General features: G+C 48.9%; 1 protein-coding gene across 3 annotated transcripts in view; it reads left to right on the plus strand.

Annotated features, from left to right (window-relative positions):
• Positions 1 to 13876, plus strand: part of rhbdl2 (rhomboid, veinlet-like 2 (Drosophila)) — a 91029-nt gene that overhangs the window by 47974 nt on the left and 29179 nt on the right. For all 3 annotated transcript variants that reach the window (XM_038800822.1, XM_038800809.1, XM_038800814.1), the window contains one exon: positions 280 to 428. In XM_038800822.1, coding sequence (XP_038656750.1) covers positions 280 to 428 — 149 coding nt within the window. The remainder of the gene's footprint in view (positions 1 to 279; positions 429 to 13876) is intronic.

Consider the following 13876-nt stretch of genomic DNA (forward strand, 5'->3'; position numbering starts at 1 on the left):
CCGTGTCCAGAGCCAGCCTGAGTTCATCGAGAGTTCAACGGGTAACAGGCTGACTCTGAAGTAAGTAGATTAAAACCACTGTTCATATCTGAAAGTACGTGTCTCGTGAATTGATGGTTCCATCAAGTACAATAAGCCAAATCACCCCACTTACCATTTTCTGAAAATTCATAACTCCCACAAAGTGCAGCAATTTTAATCTTTAGTTGGTTAAATTATTTACTTCTGGAGAATTTTTGTTTGAATATGCCATATTAAAATTATCATTTTATTTTTCAGCTGGCTATTTTTATTTACTATGCAGTCTTGATGCCTCAGAAACAGTGGATTACCTTGGACGTAGGGATGTGGGAAAGTCCATTTATATATAGGCCTGAAAAAAGGCAGGAAGCCTGGAGATTTGTTTCTTACATGTTTGTGCATGCCGGGTAAGTGGCTCTCACAGAAATATTGTTTCATTTCTAAAAAGATTAGCTTGTACAGATGTGGGTCCATTACAAGTGGGGCATTACATGTTGGAGAACAGGGAAATGGCAGAGAAACTAAACAGTTACTTTGTTTCTGTCTTGACAGAAGAAGACACACAAAATCTCCCAGAAATATTAGGTGACCAAGGGACTTGTGAAATTGAAGAACTGAAAGAAATTAGTACGTGTGAAGAAGTAGTACTTGAAATGTTAACTGGATTGAGGGGTGATAAATCCCCTGGATCAGATGAGCTACATCCCAGAGTGTTGAAGGAGGTGGCTAGAGTGATAATGGGTACATTGGTGGTTATTTTTCAAAATACAATAGATTCAGGAAAGGTTCCTGAGGACTGGAAGGTAGCAAATGGAACCCCATTATTGAAGAAGGGAGAAAGATAGTGAATGGAAAATTATGGACCTGATAGCTTGACATCAGTAGGAGGGAAACTTTCAGATTCTATTATAAAAGATGTGATCGATGGACATTGAAAAAGGAATTGTAAAATTGGACCGAATCAACATGGATTGATGAAAGGTAAATCATATTTGACAAAATTACTGGAATTTTTTGAGGTTAGTACTTGCAGCATTAACAAATTAGAACCTGTGGATGTGGTGTATTTGGATTTTTAGAAAGCTTTTGATATTGTCCCACACAGGTTAGTAAATAAAATTAGAGTGTATGGGATTTGGGAAATAGTAATAATAATCTTTATTGTTGTCACAAGTAGGCTTACATTAACACTGCAATGAAGTTACTGTGAAAATACCCTAGTCGCCACATTCCGGCACCTGTTCAGGTACACAGAGGGAGAATTCAGAATGTCTAATTCATCTAAGTACGTCTTTCAGGACTTGTGAGAGGAAACCGGATCACACGGAGGAAACCCCCGCAGACACGGGGAGAATGTGGAGACTCCACACAGACAGTGACCCAAGTAGGAATCTAACCCGTGACCCTGGTGTGAAGCAACAGTGTTAACCACTATGTTATCGTGTCGCCCATAGTACCAGTATGGATTGAGAATTGGTTAATAAATATAAAGCAGGTAGTAGGGATAAGCAGATCTTTCTCAGGATCACAGGCTGTTACAAGTAGGGTACCGAAAGGGTCAGTGCTAGGCCCACAACTGTTCGCAATATATATAAATGATTTGGATGTGGGGATCAAATGTGATATTTCCAAATTTGCTGATGGCACCAAACTGGGTGTGAATGGAAGTTATGAGGAAAATGCAAGTCAACAGCACTTGGATGGTTAAGTGAAATGGCAAGAACATGGCAGATGGAATAGAATGTGAAATTTACAGTTTGGCAGAAAAGCAGAACTTTTCTTAAATGGTGAGAGGTTGGGAAATCTAGGTGTCCAAAGTGTCCTGGTGTCCTTGTTCATGAGTCACCGAAAGCTAACATGCAGATGCAGCAAGTAATTAGGAAGGCAAATGGTTTGTTGGCCTTCATCACAAGGGGATTTGAGTACAGTAGCAAGGATGTCTTGCTGCAGTTATCTGGAACCTGTAGCACAGTTTTGGCCCTTTACCTCAGGGAGGATATATTTACGATTGAGGGAGTGCAATGGAGGTTTACCAGGTGGAATGGCGGGATGGTCTTATGAGGAGAGATTGGAGAGACTGGGTCTGTAGTTCTAAGAGTTTTGAAGAATGAGGGGTGGCCACATTGAAGCTTACAGAATTCTTGCAGGGTTTGGCAGAGTAGTTGTTTCCCCTGGCTGGTGAGTCAAAAGCCAGGACACTAAGGGCGCGATTCTCCATTTCAGACACTATGGGCGGGATTCTCTGTTGGCTGACTCTGAAATTGCGGAACTTGATTGGACGGAGAATCGGTTCTGATGCCAAAATCACAGCAGGTGCTGATTTGACGTCAAATCGCAATTCTCCGTCACCTCGACAGCACAGTCAATGCATACTGGAACGCACGTACGGTAAATACCATTTGCATATCATTAGCAGGCCTAACACGGTATTCTCCGGGGCCTCCGCTATGCTCTGCCTACGATGGGACGGTTCATTTGTGCTTTTAAAAATTGTGAAACCGCCATTGTGGCTGCTGAGGGGGAGAGAGAGGAGATAGGAAACAGAGAGGCCAGGGCCAGGGAAGGGGAGGGTGATGGGGGACAGGCCAGGTGCCGGGGTGACCCCCTACAGGACTGGAGCAATGCCCAGGCACAGAATGACATTACCATGGAATGCGATGCAGCCATCTTGCTGCGCATCCCACTGACTACCCAACTTGGCCCCTGGTTCTACAGAGTGACACCAACCTTATGGGTGCACCCACCCCCCATTCCACAACCCCCCCCCTCCACCCACCCGGCCACCACCCACCAGCAGCCCACCCAGGGCAACACCCACAGTAGCCCCTTTGGAGGCCGCGGTGCATACTCTTGGTGAGGGCAGTGCCAGGCGACGATACCTCTGGCATCAGGGATGGGTGCCAGTGGTGAGCAGATCGGGGACAGAGTCCGCAGTGCCAACCATGCAGCCTGTTGTACTTGGTTGGGCACGGGCGTATGAACCATGCTAACATGTCAGCCTTTCACCCCCTGCAGACACTGGATATTGGAATTCATGCAGCAATGGTGGCCTTTCCGCTGGTCACCGCAGCCCTGGGGGATGCCCTGCGGGTGCTTGAAGAGGAGGAAGCTGTAGCAGTGGAGCCAGCCGCATGAGGACAGGTGGCAACTGCCCAGGATGGGGAGCAGGCCGAGGAGGAGGTGCCTCATGAGGCCTCGTGTGTACCGGCACCGCCTATCATTTGAGGATCTGCCGGACCGGGCATGCCGTCGAAGACCCTAGCTGAGCAAAGGAACAGTGCGACATATCTGGCAGATCATGGCTCACCTGGCACCGCGGGGCTGAAGGGGTGGACACCCTCTCCCGTGGACCGTCAAGTTTACCCTTAATTTTTACGTGATGGGGTTCTTCCAGGCGCCGAGTGGGCACCTGTCCCGGATCTCACAGACCTCAGTGCACAGGGACCACACATGCCCAGGCGGCTCAATACATCCATTTCAATGTGGACCAAGCCCACCAGGCTGCCCGGGTGGCTGCCATTGCCGGGATGGCCCAGGTCCAGGGGGTGATCGACGGGATGCATGTCCCCCTTCGAGCACCTGCAGATGACAAGCCGCTGTACACAAACCGAAAGGGGTTTCATTCGATGAACAAGCAGCTGATATGTGACCATTAGCTGCGCATCATACACGTCTGCGCCCCATACCCGGGCAGTGTGCACGACGCCTTCATCCTGGCACACCGCCAATTCCTGATATGTTCGAGATGCCAGCCGGCTGGTGGCTTGGCTCCTAGGTGACGGGGGTTATCCACTGTGGTCCTGGCCACAGACCAACGTGGTGATCTGCTACAACGATACCCAATCAGCGACCAGGTCCGTGATCGAGCAGTGCTTCGGCCTCTTGAGGATGCGGTTCTGGTGCCTGGACCGCTCTGGACCAGGATGACGCTGGGAGGGTCGCCCACATTGTGGCGGCCTGCTGCATCCTCCAAAACTTTGGATAGCAAAGGGGCAACGTGCTGGAGGAGGAGGAGGAATGCCAGGCCTCGTCTGACGAGGTGGATGTGGAGGAGGGCGAGGATGGGCAGGACATGGGACCCAGGAAAGTGCGGTAAGCCACACGATGTGTGCGTGTTGAAGAAATTATAAGTCAGCACTTCGAGTTTTTTGCCAAAGGTCCTTTATTTAACACGATGTTCGTGGGGGGACTGGAGAGACCACAATCATTCCAAATGTCCCCGCTTTACAGAAGTAAGGCAAGCAATTTATATGATACAGTAAGCAATATCTAGGACAAAAGGCATTCTTTAGATTAGCAAAAAGTCAGAAAAGTGAGCAGGCCAGAGTTAGAGTTTAATAACAGGCCTTGAGTTCCTTGCCTAAGAAAAATAATAATTGCTGTCAGCAAAACAATGTGCAGCTCTATGCTTGTTTACATTGTATGACCTTCTGACTGTTTCATACAGAACTTCTTGACTAAAAATAAGGCTAAATATCCATCATGCTTTGCCAAGTACCTATTTCCATGAAATATAGTCAAGCAGCCGGTTAAAATGAATATTAAGGCAACTAAACCGCCATCCAAAGTCCCTTCTACAATTCCCTACTTGGTGATCTTATGATCAACACATTGTTCATGCATTACAGTGTCCTCAGCAGCAAAGGGTGGGTTATAATGTAAGGGGAATGGATGTATTTTGGATGTATGATAGGCACCTGATTGTTAAGTGGCTGGGACCACGGAGGCAATGCTGACATACGCGTCCCCATGTCCTGACAACATCCCGAGCAACAGTAACCATACGACAATCAGGATCATAACAATGATCATAATCCAAATCACAATCCTCTGTCCTAATATTCCCAACCACCCAAAGCCATAGGCCCATCCCCCATCCACATGCAATCGTGCTACCTCTCTACGAATGTGATCCACCAGGTTATCAATTTTCTCTTGAGTTATCAGGGATGTATGTGCAGCAGTCACGGCCAATCAGGGCACAAGTACCTCCCTTTTCAGCTAACAAGAAATCAAGGGCCATTCTATTCTGTAGGGCAACCACTCTTATAGCAACCATCTCAGTTTCTATCTGCTTAACAGCTTCCGCAGTGTCATTAGCAACCTGCTCAAGGATTCTCGTAATTCGCGTAGGTCATATGCATTAATGGCTATTCCTAATGGAGGTATCATGTTTCCCAGCATTTGTGCCCATGTCATAACACTTTATGTCGTCCTGTGATGGGGATGGTCCTGCAGTTGCTGGACGTGATGTACATAAGGGACTACATATCCCAAAGAGAAGGAGCTCTCCCAATTTCCTGGTAACCACAGGCATGCCTTACGTCCACAGATAAATATGACTGTCTTGCTTTTAGCAAGAATACATGCTTTAGTAAGGGCAAACTATTCAGCCGTTTGAGCAGACGTTCCCGAAGGTAGAGCAAAAGCTTCCTCTATCTTGAATGGAGTTACTATTTCATAGTCGGCCAGGAGGGTCATATCATTTGGTCCGTTTGCTGACCCATCGGTTAAAAAGATGATGTCTGGATATTCTAGTGGGTGACTCAATAAATCAGGGCACCGGGTTGTGGTGGCTTCAACCAATTGTACACAGTCATGAAACAAATGCTCTTCTTCCGAGGGTGCGGGCAAGAGTGTAGAAGGGTTGATAGCTGGTGCTCGCTTGTAGGTAAAGTTGGTTTTAGAGAGGATTACTTCGTACCCAGTGTGTCGAGCCACAGTAAAATGCTGCGTTTTGGATGAATTAAGCAGCAGCAAAACAGAGTGAGGAACCAATACTGTACATGGGTGGCCGAGTCCATGGGATACTGATTTTTCTACTATGGCGGCCGTGGTTGTGACTGCTCTTAAGCAATTTAGCATACCCTTTACCACAGCACATAGAGCCACCGAGTAATAGCCAAGGGTCTTTTCCCTCCCCAATGCTTTTGCACCAGGACCCCTGTTGCAAATCACCCTGCTTCGTTCGCATAAAGAGTAAAGGGCTTGGTGAAATTAGGAAGTCCCAAGGCAGGGGCGCTAATCATGGCTTGTTTTAAGTTACAAAATGCTTGCTCCTTCTCTGGCGTCTAGGTAACAACTGAAGGGGTGGCCTGTAGGGTAGCCTTGCGCAGTACTGCGTCCATCTCTCTATAGTCCGGTATCCACTGCCTGCAATAGCCCACCATGCCGAGGAAGGTAAAGGTTTCCTTTTCCGTGCGCAGAGTTGGAACTTTTGCTACAGCCTGTACGCTTTCAGGCCCAAGCCTCCGCTGTCCTTGCTGCAGCTGAAATCCCAAATACTGAACTGTCTCCTGACAGAATTGCAGTTTGTCCATTGAGACCCTATGCCCTCTTGCTGCCAGATGTGACAATAACAAAAGGGTATTCTGTTGACAAACTAGCCCTCCTTCTGAGGCTATCAATAAATCATCGTCATATTGAGGGAATGTTGAGCCTGCACAACTGGCACTCGTCCAAGTCTTTTTTAATACTGTTAATACCGATATGTAAAGGCAAATGGATATTGACTTTCCGGGTGTAATGGTATGGAGAAAAAGGCTGAGAAAGTATCCGTTGTTGGTAGTATAGAAGACAAAATTACATTTGTGTCCGGCACCAATGGAGCAATAGTGATAACAATTTTATTGGTCAGCAAATCAAATTTAGCCTGCAGGCTGCGCCTCTCCCCCAACAGTCCCTCCTCTGGTGCCTCTGCATACCTCCTGTCCACCTCCAGCATCTTTCCCACCAGTCTATCCCTCTCACTCCTCTCGCTCCTCTCCCTGTGTGCCCGGATGGATATCAGCTCCCCACGAATTACTGCCTTCAGGGCTTCCCAGACCATCCCCACCTGAACCTCCCCCGTATCATTCACCTCAAGGTACCCCTCAATACTTGCCCGGACCCTCCTACACACCTCCTCCTCCGCCAACAACCCCACATCCAACCGCCACAACGGACGTTGGTCTCGCACCTCTCCCATCTCCAACTCTATCCAATGTGGAGCGTGGTCGGAGATTGCAATGGCCGAATACTCGGCCTCCTCCACTCTCGGAATCAGTCCCCTACTCACCACGAAGAAATCTATCCGAGAGTAGACCCTATGTACGTGGGAGAAGAAAGAGTACTCGCGTGCCCTCGGCCTTACAAACCTCCATGGATCCACCCCACCCATCTGGTCCATAAACCCTCTCAGTACCTTGGCCGCCGCCGGCCTCCTACCCGTCCTAGAGCTGGACCGATCCAGTGAAGGATCCAACACCGTATTAAAGTCCCCCCCCCTATGATCAGACCTCCCGCCTCCAGATCCGGGATCCGTCCCAACATACGCCTCATAAAGCCCGCATCGTCCCAATTTGGGGCATACACACTAGCCAGTACCACCTTCTCTCCTTGTAGCCTGCCCCTAACCATCACATACCTACCCCCCTTATCCGCCACCACCTCCGATGCCTCAAACAACACATTTTTCCCCACCAGAATCGCCACTCCCCGGTTCCTCACATCCGACCCCGAGTGGAAAACCTGCCCCACCCATCCCTTCCTCAGGCGGACCTGGTCCGCCACCCTCAGGTGGGTCTCCTGAAGCATTGCCACATCCGCCTTTAGCCCCTTCAGGTGAGCCAGTACCCTCGACCGCTTCACCGGCCCATTCAACCCTCTCACATTCCAGGTGACCAACCGGATCAGAGGGCGTCCCGCCCCCCTCCCCCGTCGGCTAGCCATAGCCCGTTGACTGCCCGCCCCAGGCCAGCACCCCCTGCTCGACCCCGTCCCCATAGCGACAACCCCTCACCTCTGTCCCCCCAGCCCCCACCAGCTCCTTCTTGACCCGACCAGCAGCAACCCGGTATTCCCCTTTCCCCCCCTCCCTTCCCCCCCAGGCTAGGAACCCTCCCAGCCGCGAACCGTCCTCCATTGTACTTCCGTGGGTCAGCTAACTTCTGCTGACCCCGGAAACTCCCGCCAATAGTCCGACCCCTCCCGAAGTGGGATCATCCCCCAATCTATCCCTCCTCCTGGCACCGCTCCAGCGCGGGGAAGAACCAGTTAAGGCCCCGCCTCCCCCATCACCATCTCCACCCCCCAGCCCCGCAGCGCGGGAAACCAGAGGAAAGCCCGCGCTTTTGCACTGCCCCACCACACCCTTCTGACGCAGCTCCCAAATATCAGCCCCACTCCATACCCCCACTCCGGCATAGAATACAACATACCCCCCCGACCCTCCCCTCAAGATACACAGCCCAGACAATGTCCCACAGCACAAAAACAAAAACATAGCAGAACAACCCCTCCGTAAATAACCATATCAAAATTGCAAAAGTACTAAAACAAGAAGAAAACAACAGAAGAAAAAGAGAACACAGCAACAGCAGAATCCAGCACTAATATCTTACAGCCGACCTCGCAACCCCCAACCCCTAGTTCAAGTCCAGTTTCTCCGTCTGCACGAAGGCCCACGCCTCCTCCGGGGAATCGAAATAATGGTGCCGGTCCAGATAAGTTACCCACAGGCGCGCGGGCGGCAACATTCTGAACTTTATCTTTTTTCTATAAAGCACCTCTTTCGTCCGATTAAATTCGGACCGCCGCTTAGCCACCTCCGCACTCCAGTCCTGGTAGATCCGCACTACCCCATTCTCCCAATTGCTGCTCTTCACCTTCTTGGCCCAGCGCAGCACGCACTCCCGATCACTGAACCGGTGGAACCTCACCAGCACCGCACGCGGGGGTTCATCTTCCTTGGGCCTCCTGGCCAGCACCCTGTGCGCTCCCTCCAGCTCCAAGGGCAGATGGAGAGATCCGGCCCCCACTAGCGAATTCAGCATTACAGCCACATAGGCTGTCAGGTCCGATCCCTCCAGCCCCTCTGCAAGGCCCAAGATCCGCAGGTTTTTCCGCCTCATGCAGTGATCCAGCTCCTCAAAGCGTTCCTGCCACTTCTTGTGGAGTGCTTCGTGCCCCTCCACCTTACTCACAAGGACAACGGCCTCCTCCTCTCGTTCAATGGCCTGCGTCTGCAACTTCTTGATGGCAGCACCCTGGGTGGACTGAATCTCTGACAGCCTTCTGTTCGTTTCCTGCAGAGAGCTCAGTACTTCATCCTTGAATTCTTTAAAGCAGCGCAGGAGATCAGTTTGTTGTTCCTGGGCCCAGAGTCTCCATTCCTCTGGAGCTCTGTCGGCGGCCATCTTGGATCCCTTCCCCCGTTTTTTCTGAGGAGCTGCTGCTGTTTTTTCCCCCTTTCCACTCCGAGTTCGAGTCATGGACTGCAGGGAAAGTCGTTCAGCACACCTTCCCCCACCGGGAGACGTCGAAAAATTTCCGTTTTGGGCTCTCAAAAGAGCCGAAAAATCTCTTTAAAACGGGAGCTCCCAAATGTGTGGCTTACTGATCCATCACAGCCACCGGAAGTCTGATAACAATTTTATTGATAGCTCAGAGATCTTGCACAAACCACCACTAGTTGGGTCTTCCTACCTTTGGAATGGGAAGTATGGGGTGTTACAGGGGCTTTGTGTTCTCTTCAGCACCCCTTGCTGTAATAGTGCATTGATCACTCCCTCTATCCCTTTTGCTGCTTCCAGTGCCAACCAGTATAGTTTTAAGCAGGGCAGGGCAACGTTCTTCTGTAACTGCACCCTATGTGCTGAGGCAGAATGTACTTTTCCAACATGATTTTTATGTTGGGCCCATAGATGTGCCAGTACCTGGGCCAGGACTGAAGGGAGTAAATGATGGCTCTCTCAGGGAGGTTGTTGACTTTCAAATATAGAGGGCCATTGCTCCTCTTTCCAGGTCACTCTGCCCTCCTGTTTGCCATAAAACTCTATCAGGCAATTTTGTCCGTCGATTTCAACATCAATGATGTACTACTTTTTTTTCTCTGGCCTCTTTGATCACTTCTCAGCATTGCTTTGCCTCAGCATCCCGTCTTATGGCCAATGTTAAATGGGGTTCTGAAGTTAAACCCATCCTAAAGAGTATCGGTCAACTGTACTAACATTCCTAATCGCACAACACCGGAAAATAAAAGGGAGTGAAATGCAATGAAGTCTGCTTTCCTAGGTGACATTGCGCTTGTAAATTATATGCGGGCTCATCCTTACGAGCATACCAAGCCGTGCAGTGGGTCACGATGTTCTCTCGTCTGGACTCCTATCAGGTGTTTTAATAGTTATGCCCAAGGTTCATTAACCTTTTGTAAGACTTCCTGCAGTTCTTTTTTGAATTTTTTTAACTACTCTAAGGGTTAACATTCAGCTGTCAGCATACAACACAGACACAGAGCGATCTGGCTCTTGGTCAGAAGCTATTAAATTCAACAACTGATGAGCGCGTATCTGAGGCAAGTTCCATGAACATGCCATTGTTAATGCAATGTATTATTGCCCCCAATTTGCAGAGTGTCTGTCTGCCAAGCAGAGGGAGGGGTGTAGTTTTTGAAATAATCATAGTATCGACCAGGGGGATATCAATTTCCAGGTTAGTCAGGTGTGATACATGCTCCATTGTGGGAATACCGGCTACTCCCACAGTGACAATGGAGGACTCACCAGGGTTAGTTCCACGGAGGGGGTCACGGACAACATAGTAGCGCCGGTATCGACCAGAAGGTCCACATGATGATCTCCTATTTTAACCGTTGTCATAGGTTCGTCTCTTACTGAGTTGGACAGTCTGATCATGGTCGCCTGTACCACATTTTCTCCGTGGCACCCCTATTGGTTTTGATTGAGGTTCGGGTCAGAGTACGTAAATGGAAGCGGGGGAGGGGGCATGTCTCCAAGTGGGGCGTATCCTTCCTGGGGGTTAAAGTTACATTCACGAGCCCAATGTCCCTTTGCCCCGCATCTTCTATATTGATCCTGGGATCTATCCCTCCTTTGCCACTACCCTCTGCTAACCTGCTGACCTCGACCCTGCACTTTCTTTCCTTGATAGAATTGCCCTGCGACTCTAGGCTTTTGATCCTTGGGGGCTATGAACAGTCCTTCTCGGTTTACCAAGGAAGTAACCACTGCCATCCATGGCTGTGTTTGCCAGGTGAGATTAATCAATTTGTAACTTTGTGCATGCTCTGGTAGCATGCAATTCAACAATGTCTGCATCGCTAAAGGTCCATTGTCTTCCAATGCAACACCGGCATGTTCCTCCCAACAGTTCTTAAATCTGGCCACAAATTCAGGCAGCCTCTCACCCTGTTTCTGCAAACGCGGTGTCACCTCGCCTATGTCACTACGCTTCTTAGCCCCTTGCATGTTAGCCTCATTCCCCCTATTTGCTAACCAGTGTTCAAGGGACTCATTTCTTTCATTTAAATGATCATCATTGTGAGCCTAATCCCCGTTTATGCCGGGTGGGACTGCAATCCCATCCTTCAAAGCTGGCCAAGATGCACCATAAGAGTATTTTCGAAGCAGCAAAACATCCCCTGGGAGGAGGCTATAAACACCACACATTTAAGTCAATTTCCAATGATTGATTTTGTAGGCATTAGCTATTCTTAGAGACGTATATTTTACTTTGTCAATTCAGAAAAGGTCAACTGTCTGCTGAAATGGCTAATGTTTCCTGCAGAACAGAAGGTGGCGGAGAACTTGGAATGATGCCAGTTATGTCTTTTCACGTAATCTAAAAACATATTCATATTCAATTACTTTTATTCGCAAAGGCACTTTCTTTTAAACTGATTTGATTTGATTTGATTTATTATTGTCACATGTATTAGTATACAATGAAAAGTCTTGTTTCTTGCATGCTGTACAAACAATGAATACCGTACATAAGGAAGGAAGGAGAGACTGCAGAATATAATGTTACAGTTATAGCAAGGTGAAGAGAAAAGATCAACTTAATACGAGGTAGGTCCATTCAAAAGTCTGATGGCAGTAGGCAAGAAGCTGTTCTTGAGTCGGTTGGTACGTGACCTCAAACTTTGGTATCTTTTTGCTGACGGAAGGAGGTGGAAGAGAGTATGTCCGGGGTGCGTGGGGTCCTTAATTATGCTGGCTGCCTTTCTGAGGCAGCGGGAATTATAGATAGAGTCAATGGATGGGAGAGTGGTTTGCGTGCTGTACAGGGCTACATTCATGACCTTTTGTAGTTTCCTGCGGTCTTGGGCAGAGCAGGCTCCATACCAAGCTGTGATACAACCAGAAAGAATGCTTTCTATGGTGCATCTGTAGAAGTTGGTGAGGGTCACAGCTGACATGCCAAATTTCCTCAATCGTCTGAGAAAGTAGAGTCGTTGGTGGGCTTTCTTAACTATAGTGTCGGCATGAGGGGACCAAGACAGGCTGTTGGTGATCTGTACACCTAAAAACTTGAAGCTCTTAACCCTTACTACTTTGTTCCCATTGATGTAGACAGGGGCATGTTCTCCACTACGCTTCCTAAAGTCGATGATAATCTCCTTCATTTTATTGACATTGAGGGAGAGATTATTGTTGTCGCACCAGTTCACCAGATTCTCTATCTCATTCCTATACTCTGTCTCGTCATTGTTTGAAATCCGACCCACTACGGTGGTGTCATCTGCAAATTTGAAAATCGAATTGGAGGGGAATTTGGCCACACAGTCATAGGTGTATAAGGAGTATAGTAGGGGGCTGAGGATACAGCCTTGTGGGGCACCGGGTGTGTTGAGGATGATCGTAGAGGAGGTGTTGTTGCGTATCTTTACTGACTGTGGCCTGTGGGTTAGAAAGTTCAGGATCCAGTCGCAGAGGGAGCAGCCGAGGCCAAGGCCACGGAGTTTGGAGATGAGTTTCGTAGGAATGATGGTGTTGAAGGCTGAGCTGTCGTCGATAAATAGGAGTCTGACATAGGTGTCTTTGTTATCTATGTGTTCCAGGGTTGAGTGCAGGGCCATGGAGATGGTGTCTGCTGTGGACCTGTTGCAGCAGTAGGCGAAATGTAGTGGATCAAGGCAATCCGGGAGGCTGGAGTTGATTTGTACCATGACTAACCTTTCGAAGCACTTCATGATGGTGGATGCCAGAGCAACTGGACGATAGTCATTAAGGCACGCTGCTTGACTTTTTTTTGGTACAGGGATGATGGTTGTCTTCTTGAAGCAGATAAAGACCTCAGATTTTTGTAAAGAAGTTGAAGATGTCTGCGAATACCCCTGCCAGCTGATCCGCGCAAGACCTGAGTGCTCGTTCGGGTACCTCATCCGGGCCAATGGCTTTCTGTGGGTTGACCTTCGAGAAGGCTTCTCTGTCATCTGCAATGGTGACCTCAGATACAAGTTCATCCGAGGCTTCTGGGGTGGAGGGCTCGCTCTCGCTGACCTCTTGCTCAAAGCGGGCATAGAGTGCGTTGAGCTCATCAGGGAGAGGTGCGTTGGAGCCGATGATTTTACATGCATTCATCTTGTAGCCTGTTATGTCTTGCTAGGCCTTGCCATAGACGGCGGGGATCCGTGTGGCTCGCCTGGGACTCCAGTTTGGTCCGGTACTGTCTTTTGGCATCTTTGATGGATTTCTTTAGATCATATCTGGCTTTCTTGTAGAGGTCAGGGTCGCCTGACGTGAACGCCTCAGACCGAGACTTCAGCAAGCAGTGGATATCCCTGTTCATCCAGGGTTTTCGGTTGGGAAACACGTGGATTTGCTTCTTTGGCAAACAGTCTTCTACACACTTACTAATGAAGTCAGTTACCGTAGTGGCGTTCTCGTTCAGGCAGGTCGCAGAATTTTAAATACTGACCAGTCCACTGACTCTAAGCAGTCCCGGAGGAGATCATCCGATTCCTCAGACCAACAATGTACAACTTTCTTCGACGGATTCTCCCGCTTCAGTTTTTGCCCTTAAGCAGGGAGCAGGAGCACAGCCTTGTGGTCAGATTTGCCAAAGTATGGGT

Source organism: Scyliorhinus canicula, chromosome 1 (genome assembly GCF_902713615.1).
Source record: "Scyliorhinus canicula chromosome 1, sScyCan1.1, whole genome shotgun sequence".
In the NCBI taxonomy this organism is placed as follows: domain Eukaryota; kingdom Metazoa; phylum Chordata; class Chondrichthyes; order Carcharhiniformes; family Scyliorhinidae; genus Scyliorhinus; species Scyliorhinus canicula.